The following is a 22,496-nucleotide window of genomic DNA, read 5'->3' as shown; positions in this document are numbered from 1 at the left end:
GGCGATCTATGCACAGATATGAATGTCAGCAGCCCTATATGCCAAGAACAGATGCATACTGGTAAGTAGCATATTCCTTCCTGCTAATGCCTGTGATCATCTTACAGCTAGTCCATGGCAGTGCACATACATGGACTCCCTACCAAACAAGTGCTCTAATGTCTGGTACAAAAGAAAGCAGCAAAAGCCATCAGAAACCCAACCAAGAAACACGTTTTAGACCAACTTTATACTTGTTGTCTATGCTGTTTTATAGAAGTCCAAATCCACCTGCTTTGAAATGGACACATTACCACTAAAGCACATTCTTGTATTCTTTATGCTTTACAGACTGACCACTATACTACGAAGGCCCTTTGTTTCGTGAATACGTTGAATTATTTGCAGCCGCGACCTCTTCTTTCAGTTCAGTCAAATTAGTTCTCCAATTCAGCCTTCAATGTTTACATGGTTGAACATTTGGCATCTGAAAGGGCAGCATTTAGAAGCACACTTTTTTCCACAATAAAGCTCAAGGAAGACAATGTTAGATTTAGGAAAATTATTACAGAAAAGTGTTTTCCAGAGAGCAGTTGGGTGTGGTATGTGGGCAGTAGCTTAATGAGCTTTCTAGCAAATTCTAAGCCATAGCACCTACATTTCTAAAACAAGAGGTTCTCATGATGGTGGGCTCACAATAAACAAAACTGTTAATATAACATTTCAACTGCTAACTTGAGCACTCCAGTAAATCTGTACTAAATGAAGCTCATGCAATGCTAGATATGCAGTGTAAGATATATATGGCATTCATGAATGAACTATTGATGCTCTGGATTATTTTTTATCACCTAAACATGGTTGCTTGTCAACAGTTTACCTATTTTAATATTTGTATTTTATGTCTACACTGTTTACGAGTATCAACTGCCTTTCTTTTTACAAATGGATAAAATTCAGCAAAATTTGCAAACCATTGCTGTGCTAATATTGTTTGTGAACTAGTGACCTGAGAAAGGGATGAGAGTAAAATACCATCCCCGAATTGCAGAGAACTTAAATGTACCTCTACATGCTTCAGAAATTATTCCAGTGCCAAATGGTCCAATTTGCAGAACAATTTGCTTCACTGAAATCTGTTCTTTTTGACTCTTTAGATCTCCCATAATGGCCATTATGTAAGCAGAAAAAGTTATAACTTACCCGATCTAGTTTTGCATTCCATTATGGCACTCTCTACACCCGCACTGAGACGTTGATGCAAAGCAGCGGGCTCACATCCTCCATCTATAATTACACAATAGTCTGTGACCCTGACCTACCGCAGTAATGCAAACTACAAAAATAATAGACTGGCGGGGTTGTCTCTGGGTGCCCTTGATACTGTGATGAACAGGATAGAATTCTGCAATAGCATTGCCTTTTGGCTACCAAATGCTCAGCAGCATTGGTTCACATACAATATCATTATTATACAAGAGCTCACATTCAGTTTGCATAGAGAAAGTAGACGTTTTGAATAAATCTACAGGGCAGTGATTGACTACTGATCTCTGTACATTTGTGCCCTGCAGGTTAAATGTACTTGACCTATTGATACACTAAATAATCTGGAATTGATTTTGAAAGAGTTCCCAATGGAGAGTTAGCGAGGACTATTGAACTTGACCAGGAAGTTCATGCTATCCTTGTTTGTGATCGTGAATTGTAACCTTGTCAAATGTTTAAATATTGAGGGAGGAAAGGTTCTATGTGGTATAGGCTTTGATGATGGTCTTTGGGAGGAGATGGTTTGTGTTGTGTGGTAATGATTAATTTCTAGGGTCAAATGTAGAAAATCTTTTTATATCCTGGTCCCACAAAAGAAATGTCTGCTGTCTTTCTCAAACTTAAAACTGAGAGCAAAAACAATCCGTTATGTGAGGAGTTTTTTCAAATGTTCCTATTGCTAATTTGGGTAAAATTGGATCAACATTGCTGCTGCCTCTTCTTCAGATGCTTTGATACGTTATCACAGTAACTTCGGCGTTCTTTTTCCATTCTTGGACTGTAGAATTTAATGCAAATCCTAGGTCTTGATGCCTCCTTGACTGGCAACCCTAAAATTCTGTTAAATCTCTCAATATTCTGATTGAAATTGGCATATTCTACTTTACAAATCCCTCCTTAACTTCTGGCATTGTTGCACTGTCTGTGAAACCAGTAATATTTATTTTCCTGTAGAAATGAATTCTCTTCCAGTTGCTTTATATGGGTAATCTTAGGGATGTACATGCCTGCTCAACTAGCTATTTTATCTAGGTTAACATCTTACTGAATATCTACCAGACTGGTTTTAGGCCATTCATAATATAGAGTTGGCAGTCTGATCTGTTTTGAATTCTATGTCGGGACTGGAGGCGAGGATTATGCCTTCTTTCTTCACTTTATTCTCATTAGCAGCATTGAGATTAACAAAGTCTACGTTTCCCATGAACCACAGGGAAAGGTAGCAAAGAAAACAACATAGCAACAACCAATTACATACAGTTATCAGTGTCCAATCAGGGGCCATTGAGCCCAACATAGTCCTTTGCTAATGTCCCCTCTTCCTTCGCTGCTCCACAGCTAGATAAGTGCCCTTCAGTTATTTTACTGTTTAGTGCTCTGCATGCGATTTGACTGTTCTATGCTTGTCTATGTTAATTCTACTTGCCATTTGTGCGTGCTTGTTGGCTTTTCACCCGTTGTGTTCAGTTCCAATAAGCGCGACCGCGTTATCATCTGTTTGTTTTCCTAGATCCGTTTTGGATTGCGCCATTTCCCTAGATTTCGGTTTCTTTTACAGCGTATATCTGCGCTTATAATCTGTGTGGCACCGCTGGAACAGGGATTTCCTGTCAATATGCGGCGCCTTGCTGGCTTGCGCTCTGCAGACCTCCCGCCGCTAGGAGGCGCGGGAGGCCGTTTCTAGCGCGTCGCAGTGTTTGATCTCCTCAGGAATTCAAACCCCTTGCGCGCTTGCAACTGAGCCCTGGTCGGAAGAGAACGCCTGGTTTTGGGTCTGTAAACTGCGGCGGCGGATAGAATTTCCCACGGACAGCTGGTTTGCATATTACGCTCTGCTTACCCACCAAGACAGTTTTGAAAGGGGATTCGGAGTCCTTATTTGGTTTTCTGTACGCCTCGTGGAGGTCTTCATTGTGCCTGTGATGGCCTTAAAGGGGACGTGGCCCAGACCAGCTATATTCCCCTCAAGTATTGGGGTTTCTTTTTTGGACGTTCTCTACATTGGCCCATACAGCTGGCAGTTTACTCCTGGGGCTAGAAGCCCGTATAATTTGTGGTTTCCATCCGCCCAAAGTGTAGGCTGACACCCAGCCCTTAACATCTTAGGCCTTATTGTCGAACGTGGTGGGTCACCACTTAAATAATCCATTTCTCCATTTCATTGGTGCCATGGAATACTATGATGACTTCCCAGTGGAGGAGGACTCCCTCGCAGAGATGCCTTGGGGGGATGCCTTTTACGAGGCAGTAGATTCTTCTATCTACCAGGCGGTGGGCGAAGCTATCACCCCCTTGAAGGATAGGCTTTCACGCCAGATTGATCTGGCATTTTCACGCCTTGAGCAGCGGATGGCTGAGACCCCTTCAACCACGGCCCCTACGAACCCCGATACCATTGGCTCCCTGCCACCTAAACGCCCCGCGTATCTGGGGTTGATTCGGACGCTTTTGAGCATTTGAGGCAGGCTTTTGTGGCTAGGCAAGCAGCGCTGCCGCAGGGAATCCTCCCCCTCTGGCCCTCCCGTCTACCGACCCAGACATGGCTGGTGATTTTGACTCTCACCCCGGCCCTTCGCGGCCTTGGCTCCCCGCCCTTCCGTCCCTCCCCAAATAACTTCTGATGTGCTGGATCCTAATGATATAGTCCACCATCGCTCCTCGGAGTGGGCCCCGGCGGAGAAGGTCGCTGCGTATGTGGCGGAACACATCCGCCGTCCTCTAGAGAAGGAGGCCCGCAACTTTCTACGGGCTGAGTGTCCCTGCCCTTCTTTGGAGTGGAAGGTGGGCCTTATCCCAGAAATTGACCCCCACATGTCCACCTTCCTCCAGAAGTTTATTAGAGATCCCAAAAAAAGGGATTAATAGGTCCTGGAGGGCTTGCCAGGACAAGTTCCTGGATGCCCTCGGTCTCTTTACGAAAATACTCGATATGGCAGAGGAGGCCAAAGAATCCGGCTCCATTATTTCCCCGGAAGCCCTATCCAGCTGGGCGCAGAGAGTGGTTATATTTTTGGGCAATGCGAACTGTGCTCTCTCCAACGAGCGCTGCCGGTCCCTCCTCATAAAGATCGACCCAAAATTAGGGGACCTGGCGGACTCTGAAGCGGGCGCCATTGCACAACGGGGTTTGTTTGGCGAGTTGTTTGTGAAGGAGCTCGGCAAATTTGTTTATACTTTCACGTTCCTAGATGAGGCTCAGTTCACGGTAAAAAAGGTTTTTCCCAGGGCCAGCCAAGGCAGGGGCCACTTGGCCGGTCGACAATTCCATCAGGGTACCCAGAGAGGCTCAGTCAGTACCAGGACCAGTCCCGTTTCGGGAACTTCGACCCCACTAGAAGACGCCGCGGCAAAGGAAAAGGATTAAGAGGAGGATTCTCCGCCTCAAACACCGGTGAGTGTTCACTCTTCTTCCCCATTAAAAATACGGGGGCGACTCATAAGTTGTTACCAGGCTTGGTTATCTCCAACGCACGATGCATGGGTTCTCCAAACAGTGCACGGGTTTCATATAGAGTTTATGGGACTCCCAGTTCAAAGATCCAAACCTCTGCCCATTCAGTTTTCCGCACAAGACACGGCCCTGGTGGATGAGGAAGTCGCATCCCTCCTCCCCAAGGGCGCTATCTCCCTTACCTCCCTTCACCCTAAAGGCTTTTTGAGCAATTTTTTTCTTGATGGACAAGACAGACGGCGGCAAGAAGCCAGTCATAAATTTAAGTGATTTCAATGAACGGCTAGTTTATCGCCATTTCAAAATGGAAGGAATTAATCTCCTGCGGACGTTCTTCGCCCTCATGATTGGATTGTCTGCCTAGACCTCAAGGACGCCTATTTGGTGATCCTGATTTTTCCCCCTCACAGGCGGTTTCTTCAGTTTGCCTGGCAGCACCTCATGTACGAGTTTACGGCTCTTCCGTTCCGGCTCTCCTCTGCCCCCTGGTGCTTTACCAAGGTGCTCTAACCGGTGGTGGAGTTTTTGAGAGCTCGGGGGTAAGGATGATCGTATATTTAGACGATCTCCTGATGGCTTCTTGCCCCTGTCAGCTGAGTGCTCCGCTTCGGATGGCAGTGTCTCTCCTTCAGGACCTCAGCTTCATGATCAACAAGAGCAACTCTTTATTACAGCCAGCCCAGTCAGTTACCTTCTTGGGGTTTGTACTTGCTCCACAACAAAATCAGCAAAATCCGTCACGAGTTACGTTGCGTTCTTTCCAAACAACAAGTCTCTCTCCGTCAGCTGGCCCGGGTGGTGGGTCTCCTGCCAGCTTCAATTCAAGCCATCTTCCCGGTCCTGCTTCACTACAGGGCCCTTCAGTGCCTCAAAGTGTACTTCCTTCCCAAAGGGTATCCATACTCTCACAAGGTCTCATTGACTCCCATAACAAAGGCCGAGATTCAATGGTGGTTGGAACACATGGAGGCCTGGAACGGTCGAGTGATCTTCGGTACAGCCCTGGATCTGCTGCTCGAATCAGACGCCAGCAGACTTGGCTGGGGTGCCAGGTGTGGGGATCTATCTACAGAGGGTTGTGGTCACCCTGCGAACAAAAGTTACATATAAATTGTCTGGAACTTTTTGCTGGCTCTTTTGCCGTACTTTGCTGTACGAGAGACTCTGTGCAGTTGTGTGTTCTTTTAAAAATAGACAATGTCTCCACGGTCTGGTATTTGAAGCACCTGGGAGGCACCAGGTGGAAAGCCCTCTCGGATCAGGCGGCGAATTTCTGGCAGTATTGCCTGGACAGCCAGATCTCGGTCACAGCAGAGTACCTGCCGGGACGAGACAACTTGGAAGCGGATTTTCAATCATGTCAATTCCGAGATTCCAGCCTATGGAAATTGGACCGGTCCATTTTTGCGACACTGAACGACCACTAGATTCCCGACTGGATCATAAGATCCCTCGGTTCTTCGGTTGGAGGCCGGACTCCTTGGCAACGGCCACGGATGCATTCCTCCAGGCCTGGAGTTTATAGCAGGGATACGCGTTCCTCCCTTCGCGATGATCACGCTTCGGCGCAGGCCGGCAGGCAGTCAGTGGATTTGGTGCTGATTACTCCGCTTTGGAAGTCGCACGTCTGGTTTCCAGTTCTTCGGGAACTTTCTTGGGATTTTCCAATCCTACTTCCCCACTTACCGGCCCACCTCACAAATCCCGAAGGGACTCCTCATCCACTAGTGTCGGCGGGCTCACTATTTATCATTGCGTGGCGGATTTCCAGGGCAGATGGGAAGCCCCAGAACATTTGCGGGAAGCTGGGAGTCTCATCTCCAAAGCTTGGGCGGACAGTAAGGTCAAGAGATACAAGAGTGCGTGGGACAGATGGGCCCGTTGGTGTCTGCGACAGGGTTTTGATCCCTTGGTCTCAGACGTTGTTCACGTTGTGAATTTTCTGGTGCAACTCTCTTCCGACGGGCTAGCATACAGGTCCATCAACACCTTCAGGTCTGCTATTTCATCTGGCCATGTTCCAGTTAATAGAGCGCCTATGGGCGAGCACCCCTTGGTTTGCAGATTACTTCAGGGTATTTGACTTTCTTTGCCTCCAGAGACTCGCTACTGCGTGCTTTTGGATGTTATCAGGTTCTCAACCTATTTCTTCCCCGGCAACCTAACCGGTTCCTCTCCAGAAAGGAGCTTTCCGCGAAGCTGGTCACGCTCCTCTACATAATCTCTTGCAGACTGGTCTCAGATGTCCAGGCCCTGGATATCTCCGTGAGGATGTTTACCCGGGAGGGGGGGGGGGTGACTTTCACACTATTACGTCGTACAAAATGCCATATTAGGTTTATTTCATACCCGGAGTTTCCTGACTCCCCGAAACTGTGCGTTGTCAGATGTCTCAAGTCATATGAAGAAATGACGCAAGAGTTTCGCTCTCCAGGAGAGCGCCAACTCCTTGTTGTGCTCCGGAAACCCTTTAAAGTGGTTTCCTCACCCACCATCGCTAGATGGGTTCGTTGGGTGATGCAAGAGGCTGGCATAAGCCTTCATCACTTTGGGGCGCATTTATCTCGGGGGGGGCGGAGGGGGGGTAGGGGGCTAGGGCCTCTAAAGCTTTTGGCTAGGGTGCATGGTTGGAGGATATCCTCAACGTGGCTGATTGGTCTCCGGACTCCACCTTTAAAAGGTTCTACTTTAAGCCAGTGCTTAATATGGCTCAGCTGGTTGTGGGCAAGCTTTAAGCAAGCATAATCCTCGCCTCCAGTCCTGACATAGAATGAAAAATGTCCTAGTTAACGTAACAGGAAGTTTCAATTCTATTACGGACTCCGAGGCGAGGATTATCTCGCCCTATGCTCCAGGAGGAGATCCCTCCCCGTACTGCAGTAAGTACTTGGATTTTAGTTTGATTGTATGTACTACTATGCTGAGTTTTGAGTATCTACTCCATGCTCTTTTACAGGCTTTAGCAGTGTATTTTCTTTGGGTAATGTGTCCCTGTCATCAAGTTCTGATGCTCAAAAATAAGATGTCTGAAGAATGCAGGATGGCTGACTTTGCACTCCGAAAGAGGAAGAGGGGACACTAGCAAAGGACTATGTTGGGCTCAATGGCCCCTGATTGGACACTGATACCTGTTTGTGATTGGTTGTTGCTATGTTGTTTTCTTTTCTACCTATCTCAACGCTGCTAATGAGAATAAAGTGAAGAAAGAAGGCATAATCCTCGCCTCTGAGTGCTTAATAGAATTGAAACTTTCTGTTACGTTAGCTAGGAAATTTTTCTTTCCCGCAGACTTGATTTTGATTGCAGCAGTGTTGTGTCACTTTTTGTTTAAAGCGGTACAAAAGGGGGTGGTGATGGACGGAGCATCTTAATCGATCAAACACTCACACCCAGTCAAAAGATCTGGGTTTAATCCATCACCGTTCTTTAGCCCACTCTGCCAACCCAGTTCAGACATGGCTATATGCAGATCAGTCTGACCCTGTGCCTCATGGGAACAGTCCAGCCCGAACTGCCAAGCCGTGTCTTCCCTGGACCGGAAACAAGCTTCCGAGGACCGGTTTCTGGCATTCCAGCCGTCTTCAGCCCGGCTTGCTTGAATCCAGTGGCAAAGTGAGCAAGGGACTCACGTCTGAGCATACCCTGCCACACTTATGGCGGCCAAAAGCGGTACAAAAGGGGGTGGTGATGGACGGAGCATCTGAATCAATCAAACACTCACACCCAGTCAAAAGATCTGGGTTTAATCCATCACCGTTCTTTAGCCCACTCTGCCACCCCAGTTCAGGCATGGCTATATGCAAATCAGTCTGACCCTGTGCCTCATGGGAACAGTCCAGCACAAACTGCCTTTTTGTTTAAAGTCTATTGGCAGAAGTCACCATAATTTTCCTTTAATGTCTGGTTTCCAAGACTTCTAGTAGCTGGTACTGTATGATATGCTGTACCTTCATGCCTTCCCTCATAAGGTGCTAGCCATCAATATATTCATTTTATTGCAACTTGATTGTGAACTGATAGATCCATCTTCTGGCAGTCCATCTCTTGCTCAGTGTCCAGTCCCCATATTTCTCCCCTATTCATTACACTGCCTAAAAAATCAGTTGTATAACACATAATGTACTTTTCCTTACTTGCTTTAGTGATCATGCAGTTTGTAGAATTGGCATTTAACAATAAAGCTTGTAATATCACTAATTAAATAGTTACTTATTTGCACAGAGATACAAAATAAGGAATAACTTCAGAATTTCTCGAGTGACTCTAGGACAACCTTATAATCTCAGAGGCATATGAAAAGATGTCAACATATTGCATTTTCTGTCAATGACAAAATGTTAGAGGACTTAACAGCATGCTTAAGAGTCTAATCCAGAAAACAATTTTATCTTGTGCTTCCTTATCTGCTTTATGCGAGAAGTTTATTTATTGTGCTATTTTCCATTGAGTTAATGATGCCTTTTAATTTCTTCTTATAGGACTCCTTTGAAGATGGACCATATCCAGTCATTAATACTAAAAATACAGAAAATCATATGATCTCACTGGATGGATTAGAGCACCCAGCGAAAGGTTATACAACTTAGAATAGTCTTATTTCAATAAAAGTTGAATCTGTAGGTTATTTTATTTTTCGAAGCCTTTACTGCTGTCACTTTAAGTGTTTATGTAGTAATGTATGACAAGTATAATTTAGATGCAGAGCTGGTTTTCAATTTGCTTACTATATCATTTAACACATAGGCACCCTTGTCTTCAGGATGATCTCCCAAACCAAGTATAGATAAGCAGCTGCTTAGTGCGTTCTAGTTGCATTTATAAACTTGTTCACTCTAAAGTAGGACCTTTGCCAACTCAGTGGTTTATATATTTAATCCCTATTTATTTGTGGTTTTTTAGCGTAAACAACCTTTTCTGTTTTATCACCTCTACAAAACATAATTTTTCATATTTGTGTTCTATGTAATGAATGTGAATATGTACCATCATTCATGCCATAAGGTGGCATGCAGCTAACTTGAAATTTACATGTATTTGAAAGCTGTGTTTTTTTCTATTTCTTCTTGATTCAGTTGGACATACAAATTGTATGAGTTCCATCTTGCACAAGCCACTGCCAGAAGAAGTATTCTTATGGATGTCATTCTATTCCCAGCTATAACTGTAGAGCCCTAAACTACTTCTCAGGGTGTACCCCGCCTTTACATCTACTCTACATAATCTGAGTAACATCTGTTTACTCCCACTTTCTAGTTATTATGTTGACTTGTTGTAAGTGAGATCAGATTTGTGGCTCTATTTAACTACTCTTCCCTGGGTTGGGCCCTACAAAAGGGCATTTTTTAGCTGTGAATGCCCGTAGGTGTAAGCTACTGTAATGGTATAGAGTGACAACTAGGTAGGGTTCCTTACTCTGCAAAACAGTGCATAACTCGGTAAGCATGGCATAGCAACTTTGTTTTGTGCAAAATGCTGAATTGCATTGTTGGAACAAGATCCCTTAGTTCCTGGCAAAATACATGAAACAAGTCTTTACGTTCATGGATCTTTCAGTACACTAATGACGGTTCTAGTTTCATAATCTCCCCTTCAGTTTAGAACCTAATCAAATTTAACTTGTTCTGGCTGGAGATGCTGTGTTTTGTATCATAGGTTTCTTTTGTTGGTGCATACTTCATGGACTGGTGTGTCCATAATGATGTCAGTGGTGAAATTATGCATCACCAAAAGTCTCTTTAAATATGTAATATCTGATTTCATCTTTAGTGTCATAAATGAGTTCATCAGTAGTACATTGGTGGCATGTAACTGTTTTCCTATGGGAATTTCTTAAAAAGTTCTTTTGAGTGATTAAAAATGCTCTTGCATGGCATGTAGGAGGTCCCCGTAACTCGCTGCACACAGCCTCTCTTGTCCCTGCCCAAGTCAAAACTGCAGACGACCGCGGACACAGCTGCCATGCAGCTAGTCAGAGATGAGTTTTTGGCCGCGGGTGTGGAGCCAATAGCTCATAATCTGCGGCAGCAGGCTTGCCTTGCTGTGATCGGTAGTCCACACAGCCAACAGTAGCCTTTCTTTGTGTAATGGCTGAGGCTCTAGCTTGCAAGCCTGGAGATATTCATAGGGGCAGAAAACATCACCTTAATGCTTAGTGCTTCTTAACTATGGGTGGAATAACCTTCCACCGGAATCGTTGAAAGTGCTGAATGTTCCTGGTGCCCTGCAAGGTGTTCTATGTACGATTCTGGAGGAAATAACATAAATAAAGGTTTCGCAGCAAATAATTGATAAGCAAATAGAAAATTGCATAGTCCATTTAGAGGGGAAACTTTTGCAGGCACTGGATAAAATGGAAGATATGGAGCAAGGCCTCTAAGATTGTGAGGATTAACTGTCCGCGACCTCAATGACTGTGTATCAGATTGAAAAATAGCTGACAGTATTAAGGATGAAACTGGAAGATTTGGAAAATCACTCTAGAACTTCAAATCTTAGAATCACAGGCATCCAAGAGCACAAGGAGGATGCAGAGGGTGCAATTATTTTCGTGTGAATTACTTGATTAAAAAACATGTACTTCTGTATTTCCCGCAGGATTTAACTATTATGCATGCACACCAGATACCTGCCCAACTTCCTGCTAATGTTCCCTTTCACATTAAAGAGAAGGCGTTAAGGAAGGCAATCCAGGAGAAAGCATTTGAGGTGAACAATGAGTTCTCAGTGAGAATTTTTTGCGGACATGATGGTGGAATCCACTCAGAGGAGGAAGGACTTCCAAGCGTTACTTTCAGATTTTCTTCAAGCGGGGGCACAGGCTACCCTCATCTACCCGCTAAGATGAAAATTCTACACAAAGGGTGATTTCTTTGAAGTGCCATGGTAGAGGAAGCACAAAGTGTCCGAAAGGAACTTTTTGAGAGTGTATACATTTTCGGCAAACTGTGGACTCATTCTTAAATTTCTTTGTCAGGAGGTGGCACAAAAGAGCTCATAAAGGAACGTTCTGAGCCTATACATTTTTAGCAGACTGTGGACTAATTCTTATTTTTCTTTGTCAGGAGGTATTGGGATGGGAGCTGGAGGAGGATGGGGTTTGGAGAGTGGGGGGCTGGGGAAGAAACCATTTCTCACAACCATGGTGCCAGATAGGAGAAGGCTGGGGCTCAGAGACAACACTGAGGGCGGCTCTATAGCAAAGGGGGTTATCAGGGTGTATGTGGGGGTGATGCCAAGTGAGGGGGTTCACAGTGGGGGGTTGCTGAAGTTTACAAAATGGAAAGAGTTCATCTGATGAGACAACTAAGAGATTGAGCTGTAATACTTTCTTTCAATGTAGGGAAACGTAGTAAAGGCTGTGTGTAGCTGTGTATACACAAGAACCACCTCAGAGACAGGTTTTGGTTAATGTCTTATTTGGTATTTTAACCACTTTTAGCACTTTGGCAACTCGTACTTTATTCAGGGGTATTTTCTCTTTTGAAGCTGTCCAAGGTTTTTGATTGTTCATGCACCTTTTGCTCATTGTATTTTGTTTATTGGCATTTCATCAAAATAGGATGAGAATAACAAGACTGATCATCCTGGCTGCGGACAGGTGTGAATGGTTGTTTACGCCCTTGTATGCACTTTTTACATCTGAACCTGTTTGCACATTGCACTTTGTCGAATCACCTTTAGCAGTTCATGCTTCCTGATTGAAGCACTTTTCTGGCTTAGCAATGATGTAGTAGAGTCATCTCCGAGGAAATCAAGATATTTTAAATGGCAGCTAGCACCTGGCACTTTAACAGAGATGCACCTTTTCTCAGTTGCAGCTGAGGGAAACAACAACATTTTAAGCTGTGATGTGTCTATAGCTATGTGGGTTCCCCCTTGATTTCGACTCAAAATAGTCTCAAACAATGTTAATGGCCCAAACAAAAGGCGAAAGTGTTGGGCAGTTGAAAATTGAATAAAAGGTCACTCTCCAGATATTGTTTTGCTTCAGGGGACCCATTTCAGGGAAGGGGTTGGGGGCGGGGACAGCCTTGCCTCGTGATGCTTAGAAATTGTGCGGGATTTGTATGCCTATCAAATGCTAGGGCAGCTCACGCAGGGTGGCTATATATGTGAACACATTTCTTAAATATCACATACATTTTTCTCAGACTGATATGGAAGGAAGGTGGGGCCTTGTGTTTTGAGCCATAAATAATGCTAGGCTTGCTATCGATACAATTTATGCTCCTATTGCTAACGGCCCCATTCCGCAGTCTGAATTTTTTCAGGCTCTGTCATCCATTCCTGGAAAGCTAATTTTGTGGGTGGAAGTTTCAGTCTACTTCTGAATCAGATATTAAACTCATCCACTAGTCCTGTATCCGACAAAATTATGTTCGACTTTATGATATAAATTTGGTTGATGGCTGGAGAGAGAAGTATCCATCTAGATGTGAATTTTCTTGTGTCTCAGAACAGTATAAATTGGCAGCAAGGCTGAACTATTTCCTGCATTCTTGGAAATGGACCTATGGGATTATATGCATGTACCCAACAGATTTTTGGACCATTCCCTTGAAGCCGTTTCGGCGATGGGGATACTGCCAGACAAGTAAAGTGCTAGATGGACCTTTAGTAGGGTCAAGCGGCTTTGTCTAAAGAGATTGAGATTGATTATTATTTCAAGACTAATCAGCATGCAGCTATCTTAGAAACCATATGGGACTCTTTTCAAAGCGACCATAGGGTCTTGCATCACCTATAAGATTGCTGCAGGAAAAAAATGTCTTGCAAAGTGAAGAATTGATTTAGAGCAGGGCTTGAAGAAAGCTCATGAAAGTCCTGTGGCATTAATAGCTTTAGTAAATAACAAGAGCTTCGGAAAGTAAGACGGTTAATGCAGGACTGTTACTATGATAAAGCCTTTGTTGCCAATAGTGCCTATCTTAAAAAGGTGAAAGAAGAGAGCGAATATATGGGTAGGTTTTTGGCCTGGAAGGCTCGGGAGAAGAAGACCCAGAATAATCTTTTGGCTCCCTACAATGAGGAGATAAGACTGATTACTGATTCAGAACTGATTCAGACCGAGTTCCGGAAACACTGAACCGAGTTATACTACAAGGCAGGAAACCGATGTTGAGCATCTTGGTAGATTCCTTATTAGACTCCCTCTCCTCAGGCTAAAACAAAATGAGATACAGGGCTTGATACATACGGTCACTTCAGAGGAGGTGGCCGAAGTCATCAAGTATTTAGCCAATGGAAGGTTCGTGGGGAAGACGGCATACCAGTCAAATTTTAATATGTAAAATTCTGCCCTTGTTGAAATGTAAAATAGCGCAACTCGCCAATCGTACTTTGCAGGGTGGCACAATTCCTTCATCCTTTAACACTGCTATCGTAGACCGTTTAAGAAAAATAAAATTGAAAAGAATCCCTAAAACATTAACTCATAGCCTCCTCAATGCAGATTATAAAATAGCAGTGAAGCTACTGGCCAATCGAATGAATAAAGTAGTAGGAGCGCTTATCCACCCAGATCAGTGTGGTACTATTCTAGCTAATCAACTTTCATCAAACACAAACCTGTTAGTCGAAGCTTTAGACTATTTTAAACCTAAATGGATTCCAACACAGTTGTTGCAACTAGATGCAGGGAAGGCTTTTGACATGGTCTGTTGGAAGGGCCTTTTTGTTGTCCTTGAAGTTTTCTTTTCCTACAAATTTGATTCGGGACATTTCCAAAACATACGAGGGGGCTATGGCTCGACTCATTATAAGTTCGGATGACATTGGCACCTGTAAGATATAAACCGAGGCATCAGATAGGGTTTGCCCTCTGTTACCGCTGTTATTTGCTATTTTTCTAGAACCTTTAGCAATTGGTATTCAAAATGATAGTGTCTAACCACCTCTGAGGGGTATGTCAAAATCAAGCTATATGCCCATGACATGGCAGTCCGTGGGAGGTTAAAAGTTAAATAGATCAAAAAGGAGATACTTCTGTTCAGCTGCTTAATTGATTCTCTACCCCAAGAGTTCCGCCCACTGGTGAATTTGAAACCCAAGAGATATGTAGGCATTTTTATGACAGAAAATATTGATGATTTATTTATTTTGATTTATCTATCCCTTCCTAAAAAAATTCTCCAGGTGATCAGGCCTACCGATATCTCTAATGGGCCCTGTTGCGCTGATTCGTTGGTCTATATTGCCTCTGTTAATTTTTTTTGCCGCACTTCCTTGTGTTTTGCAGATAAAGTTTCTTAAGGAAATCGCGGGAGTGTTGTCTACTTTTATGTGGGCGTGTAAATTTCCACAGATTGCACTATGTACTTGATACACGTCGACAACAGAAGGCGGCCTGGCACTCCCAAACACAAGAATATTATTTTACTACCTTTGTGCACTTTTCATTCCGATTTCCCCACCCCCTGGGTCCTGGCAAACCCATTGATTTTTAGATTTCATCATGCAAGAGTATAAAATTGAGGATTTTTTATGCCTGACAAGATCCCTGAAAAAAGTTATAAACATTTGCAATGGCTTTTAAAACGCAAAGAACAGTTATTTAAATATTTTGCTATGCCCGCTATTAGTTGCTCCATACAACTCACTGATGTTTTTAAAGGATCACATGCCATTTTTAACATGTGCTCTTCACAGAAATAGGAGTTACATGGCTATAGGAACGTTTTTTAGGTCTCGCGACCTGCGTTGCACTGCGCAGCAGTGCACGCGCAGGTCGCAAGACCTTTAGTAAGTGAAAAATGGGGTTTCGGAGGTAGCCTAGGAATCTCACACGCTTGTGCCTGTGCTTTTCCTATTGTGCTACCCCATTGGCCTTTGCGTGCGTCTTATTCTAAAAGACTGCACGCAATTGGCCAGAGGCGGATTCAATGCTCCGCCCATGGCCTTTTGGTGTCTATTACGTGCACACCATTAGGCCATGGCTCGCAGTGGGCGCGTGCTCGCACCACTCGCAGGCTTCTGTTTTTTTTCCAATCGGAAGTAAAATCGAACGCTTTCTCTGCCGCTTGTTGTTTCTGCCACTAGTTATTTTCAAGTATACTCTGCTGCTCTGGCATTGCCGCTGTAAAATGCAAGCTACCAAGCTGCTTTCTGTTTTGGAGTTTAGAAAACTATTTCCTGAACGTAAGTGTTTTTCTGTGACAGACAACGTGACAACATGTGCTGTTAAAACTCGTATTAACAAGATATGAGCCCTGGTGTGTTTAACTTGTTATTGTCAAAGGAGTTTGATGGCTGCCGGCTGCTCCTCTCCCTCCCGCCAAGTGTGAACCCCGGGTGACCGTGTAGCAACACTACTTCACGCAGAACTTGACTCGGCCTGCGCATCACCAATATTGATTACTTACATACAAATAAATGTTAGCATCGCGTGTAGCATGAGAGTTGTCATAATAGGGACAACCCCTGGTGCCACAGCAGGTAAATAACAGTGCTACTGAGCTACCGCTTTCTGTACATGGTGATCTCAGGAAGAGTGCCCGTCCTGTCGGATGGCAGAACGCTTCTCTCGGGTGCCGGCCCACCCGCCCACTGAGAGACCAGGGCAGCTACTGTGCCACAGCACTTGCTGCTACCGGACACGTGACTCTTGCAGTAACTCCAACATTTCTTTGCAGTGAGACCAATAGCAAATGTATCGGCCATGCTTGGAGGCACTCCCGAAACCTGTTTTTTGTAGAGACAACGTTAAAAAAGCGAAATACGTTTTGTTATATGGGGGCCTTTACCTCCTCAAATGTCCCACCTAAAATGCCTCTCAACTGTTCATTTTGATGTTAATGAACGTGCGTTTGCTTTCTATATTCTGTTCTTTTTAGTCTTTATATTAAAACGTGGTTGGTCAGTTTAGTTCTGAACACATTAAAACAGTACTAGGCGTAGAATGATCGGACACTTGTATTTAAGATTTTTTAAAGTGTTTAAAATGTACGCTTTTTTTGTGCCAAAGTATTATTGAGCATGTCCTCTTAGTGAAAAGTCGACTGCAGTTTCCTGTTTATACTTGTAACTCTCTGCTTTGGGGAGACACTTTGGCAGCAATGCCGATTCTGAACGCATGTCTCCAGTATCAATGAGCTTTACTCCAACACAAGTCACTGATGGCCCCCAGGGGGAAAGCACGTTGCAGACTTGTCTTTCCCCAGGGGAATTTGTGCACAAAACTGGACATTGGTGGGGATAGGTTTGGGGTGAAGGGGAAATCATATTGGGGTCTGGAGAGGCGTGATCTTTACTATTCCAGTTGCGCTGAGCCGCTGTGTAAAGTAAATTATTTAATGCGGTCCTGGAACGTGTATATTTTATGTTTGCTGCTCGCAGCGTAAGTCAGTACAATATATTACTGAAGTTCCGATATATTATTTATTTTCTAATGCAAATGGAAGGGGAGAGGATGTGGTCCGTCGGCTTAACTGCCAACTTTGGTGCTGGAAACCAAGATTCGAGCCTCAAGTTCGTGCTATATAAGTATGCCACCCAAAAAAATGCATTCCCACAAATATTACGTTTCATGCCTTTTTCCAACGTAGACTGTAGTCGCCAATTAGAGTGTTCAGCATCAAAAGAACATAAAATACATTATATTATATTAATTGGAAACAGAACCCTGTTGTGGGTTTTAATTGGAGTCCTTGGAAGAAAATGCCCTGGGGATGCAAACCGTGGGTGAAATGGATGCAAACTGTGAGAGCTATTGTGCTTTTTTGATGCGTATGTAGACACTGGCATTGTCATCCACTTTTCGACACAACTGGGAGTCTGCAGGGCTGCACTGTGTGTAACTAGGACTAGATAGTACAACATTGTACACTGAGGGTTGGTGCAATATAAAGTGGAACTTAAAATAAAAGATAACGAGTCTTGAAATGGCCGGCTGCTTCGAATTGTCATGCTTCTTCTTCAAGTTGCTGTGCCTCTCGCCAGCTGCCGTGATGTAATGTATGTAATGTATAGGCATTTATATAGCGCACTACTTACCCGTAGGGTCCCAAGGCGCTTCGACCGCTGCGAAACCCTTCCTGGCTTCCCTGAGAGATGGTCCCTTAATGGGTATCTCCAGGGTGAGACCAGGCATCCCCGGCGGTCTGGTGGGGCCGTTAGTGAAGATGAGGCAAGCTAATGCCCAGAGTTGCTGAGTGTGATCGCTGATCAGAGTGGGCACCGAGGCGAGAGAATTATCGAGTCCGCTGACCCTGGTCCAGAAACCTGCCGCGCCGGGAATCGAACCCTGGTCCCGGGCCGTCCTCTGCTCTCGGGTCTGCCGCCTCTAACCAGTGAGCCACACTACTTCACTGCACGTGCACTCCATTTTGCGAGCTCATGTGCATATTATAGTGTTTCATCCCTGCAGTTTGGCGCGTCCCATTTTCTCACGGCTGGAAGCTCTGGATCTAAGTGGTTTACTCAAGGTCGACAAGTGAGTCAGAGTTTCAGCTAGTGCAGTCATAGGTTTTCTCTTTTTCTAGCCAACGCACGCTGCATATATAAAACAGTATTGTAGAGCAGAACAGCTATTTACTTATTCTGATTGGTGGAGAACCTCAGGGTTACTGTCTTTGTAGAACACCACTATGTCACTAGATTCTCAAAGAATATCATGAGTCATTTCATGGATCTCTCTTGGAAGAGACAATCTGGAAACAAGCATTTACAATGCAACAGTTTTGCCTTTGCAAAAGTTAGAGCTATTGGCATTTTAAATGACAACATTTTTATTTATGTGTTGGTTTTGAAAACAGATAAATAAATGGCATTGTCATATACAATGCCAATAGCTTAATCTCAAGCAAATGCCACACCCACACACCCACACAGAGCCCCCCACACACCCACACAAAGCCCCCCACATACCCACACAAAGCCCCCCCCACCCACACAAAGCCCCCCCACACACAGCCCCCCCACACACCCACACAGAGCCCCCCCAACATTGGGTGCTCACCAGCATACATGTGTAATATAATGCGAATATTTAGATGAGGGTGCAGTCTCGAGGCATAAATCAGCGTTTGAAGTGCTCGGCGGTGACCCGCAGTGCCCGGTAATGTAACAGACGTCACCGTGAATCACCGGGGGGTAGACAGGTGCAGTCTGCGGGTGCGGGGTGGGGGGAGGGTCAGCCTTCAAAGTTTGCGGGGGCTCTCCTTCGGTGACACGGGGAGTGTGCGTGTGGTTTTGGGGTGTGTGTGTGTGTGTGTGGGGGGGGGGCATTGCCTCATTCTCACCAGTGCACCAGTGGGGGGAGGAGGGAGTCTAGACAGCACCATGGTGGGGAGGGGGCACTCGCTCTTAATAACCTGGAAAGGTGGGCTTCGCCTCCAAGCCCCAAGAGAGGGAGGGAATCGGAGACTACAGTCCCAGCGGGGGTGCTTTTTCACTTGCCTGGGGGGGAAGGGGGCGCACAGCAAGTCTGTGCATATCATTGGAGGGCGCATTAGCAGACGGAGGGTCAGGAAGGTATCTTTACACCCCACAGGAGGTGGGGGGAGGGGGGCGTATGCTGAACAGCCCACTTGACTCTGGGGTACAGGGCACTCAGTCTGCACACTGCATGGGGGCTGTGGGTGGGTGCACAAACCATTGCGGATGGATGCTCTCAGTTTGTGTGGCCCTGGGAAGACTGGGGTCTGGCAGAACCCAAGCAGTCTAGCTAAGACCCGTAGCCCTCGTTTAAACCCCCTGGGGTCTTCGAAGTCCTGCACTAGAAAACATCTTAGGCTTGCAAAAGTCTGCCACTCGCCATATATTCGACTTTTTCTGTACCCCCATGCATCTTTATGCCCCCACACACTCTGCTCTTCCTTACCTCCCCTTGACTTACTGCGTACTATTTCAAACATCTCTGCTCACCTGCCCTCCACCTCATCTTTCCAGCCCCCTCCAGACCAGGTGCCCCAACACCACCCCCTTCCTCCAGCCTCTGCCCAGACAGTCTGCTTGCACTGGTATCAAACGGTCATCGGGGCAATAAGTGCGAATTAACCCACCTGAAAGTACAGAACTACATTCCTACAAATAGCCGCTCTGCCTGCAGCGCCTGGATGTGCTCCTTTCTTAAAGCAGCGCTAAGCATAGCACTTCACATATATGCGCGTGTGTATATGTGTGTGAGGTGTTTGTATATATATTGTGCGTATTTATACCTTCAGGAGTGGGACGTGAATGCAATTGTGTGTGTAGTGGTAAAGTGTGTAGTTGATGTGTTAGCACTAAGTGTGCTTGTGTGTGTAAATTGATTTCACAGGAACGAAACCCCGCTGTTCTAATTTTTTCACAGCTGGCGAAGCGCTTAGAGCAGCACTTTGTTCGGGAAATAATCCCATTTGTGCGACTGTGAACTGGTCGGTAGACCCCGCTCTGGAGTCTAGGCGCTGTACTTTCTTCCACAAGTGCGGCTAACTTCTTAATTTCTGTGCCGAGGAAAGAAGGAAACGCGCCGGTCAAAACCACAGGTTTATGAGATGATAAAAACAACCGAGAATCTTTCGTAATTTATCACGAAACATCCAACATAAACAGTGCGGTGGCTGTCTGCCACACGGACAGTGGGCGGGCGGGAGGGAGAAGGCACGGACAACGGGAGGGAGGGTGGGGGATAAACAAATGGATCGCTGACGGCGGGATTGGCGAGTTTCTTCATAACTCCTAATAATCACACGAGTTGCACGGCAGAAATACGAATACACCCTTTTGCTATTTCTTTACAAGGGTGGGTGAGGGGGGGCGTTTGCAGAGATGGATTCCTCCCGAGGTATACCATGTCTGATATGGCTTGTCCAGTGCCGTTTTCTCATCATCATTCTGACATTTGTGGGCGGACGGGAGGGAGGAGGCACGGACAGTGGGCGGGAGGGAGAAGGCACGGACAACGGGAGGGAGGGCTGGGGATAAACAAATGCATCGCTGACGGCTTGATAACTCCTCGGCGAGAGGGAGGGTGTGGGGTCGGGACTTAAAAAAAGAGTCAGAAACGCCCACCATTCGCGTTCTGACCGGGAAAAAGTGATTGACAACGATGTCTTCCAATGGCTAGCCTCCATTTATGGAGCTAGCCAATGGAAGAAGGGGCGGGTTCAAGTCCCCCATACTGTTCTAACATTAGATTTCGCCTGCGCGAACGCTGCTGCGCAGCGGATCGCCAGGCGAAACCTAAAAAAGAATGCACTTGGGAAAAAAATAATGCACCAGATGTGGCCAGAAGTGATATCCGGTGGCTTAGACTTACCGAAGCATTCCCCATATAAGCCTTGTGTTTTCCCGAGTGTTATGCTTGAAGTGAAGTAGTATGCCCCGATACTGTCCTTAAGCCATATCCCTGACGAGGCCTGGAACCTAACCCTTTTCGGTTGCTTGTGTTCCCTTCAGAGGAGGTACTTGCCTAGACGGTCGTGGGGATTTTTCCTTTTGGAGCAGGGTATAGGCTGATTTGCACATGCCTGGTGTGTGTTTATAGTCAGTGCTTGAAATGGAAAAATAGAAGTGCAGGTACCCTATACCAGAGCCCCTGTTTGTTTCTGAGAAGTGCGATACTCTCCGATTAAACGTATTACGTCACTCTTGAAAGGTGCAGATACTCTCCCTCTCAAAATAAACAAGCATTTGCAATGCAAAAAGTCTCGCATTACTGAAAGTTTGAGCTATTGGCTTGCAAATAATAATGCAACACAAATAACACAAACTTTTAGTAATGCAAGACCTATTGCATTGCAAATGCTTGTATTTATGTGTTTTGAAAACCTGGAAGTGGTGCGTAAATAAGTCCTTGCTTACGACACGCAAGTCTGACAGTAAACGAGGCACAGTTACTACCAGCCTTGGTTCTCGTACGCAACAACTATAAGTAGAAAAGTGCGTGTTTACGGCCGTTTGTTTTTATAGATGAAGAATTGTGCTCATTTTATCGACCTCTGAAGGATGAACATCTTAGTGCTGCTAGGTAATTTTAGCGCTCTGTCAAGTAAACAGCAGCCCGGTGCCGCTGTGTAAAGTGGGGCCGCATATTAAGGTCAGTAGGGCTAAAAGTGACCCCCCGGGCCATACTTTGAAAATCCAAGTTATATAACACGCATTCTCAAAGAAGCATTTGAAATGCAATAGGTCTCGCATTATTAAACTTTGAGCTATTGGTGTTGCATTATTTAGCAATGCCAATAGCTCAAACTTTAATAATGCGAGACCTCTTACATTGTAAATGCTTGTTTTTTTTTTAAATGGATGTTTGGAAAGAGTGGCCTGATATAGAACCGGATATCAGGCATTGAAAGAAAGCCCTTCTGTGGTCCTTTATTCGTGTCAGATATTTGTGCAAGGAATTGGACTTGACGAGAAGCAAGACCAGGTCTGAGTTGGTGGAAGTACTGATTGAATCTAGCATCCACAGACCAGTCAGTTACTGGATTGCTACATTTCTAATCTATAAAGAGGGGGACCTGTTTAACAAAGCTAGACAGTAATTGCAGTCAAGGAAGCGAATGCTGATTTCAGTTGAGGTTTGGAATAAGATTAATTTCTCTTTGCCAAATTGTGCCAACCTCCGCTGGATGCAATTCTATATGAAGTGGATATTAAATAGAACTCCAGATTTCATGCATAAGATCAACCCCCCTGATACGGACTAATTGTTTTTAGATGCTTAAAAGGATGAAGGGAGCTGATGCCATATTATACATGATTGTCCAAAAATGTGTTAATTTCTGGGTTTCCTTTAATCAATACTGCATACCAACGCTCAGTATTCATTTCGCCCCGAATAGTCCAGCCATTTTTTGGGGGGTATTCTTCAGAC

At 45.1% G+C, this 22,496-nt stretch overlaps 1 protein-coding gene across 3 annotated transcripts in view; it reads left to right on the top strand.

Moving 5' to 3' along the window:
- Positions 1-22,496, top strand: part of TRAPPC8 (trafficking protein particle complex subunit 8) — a 1,294,567-nt gene that overhangs the window by 363,481 nt on the left and 908,590 nt on the right. For all 3 annotated transcript variants that reach the window (XM_086965686.1, XM_086965689.1, XM_086965688.1), the window contains one exon: positions 9,178-9,271. In XM_086965686.1, the coding sequence (XP_086821812.1) occupies positions 9,178-9,271 (94 nt within the window). The remainder of the gene's footprint in view (positions 1-9,177; positions 9,272-22,496) is intronic.

This window comes from Lissotriton vulgaris, chromosome 4_1, assembly GCF_964263255.1.
Source record: "Lissotriton vulgaris chromosome 4_1, aLisVul1.2, whole genome shotgun sequence".
NCBI lineage: Eukaryota > Metazoa > Chordata > Amphibia > Caudata > Salamandridae > Lissotriton > Lissotriton vulgaris.
This window is presented reverse-complemented; position numbering and strand designations above follow the sequence as displayed.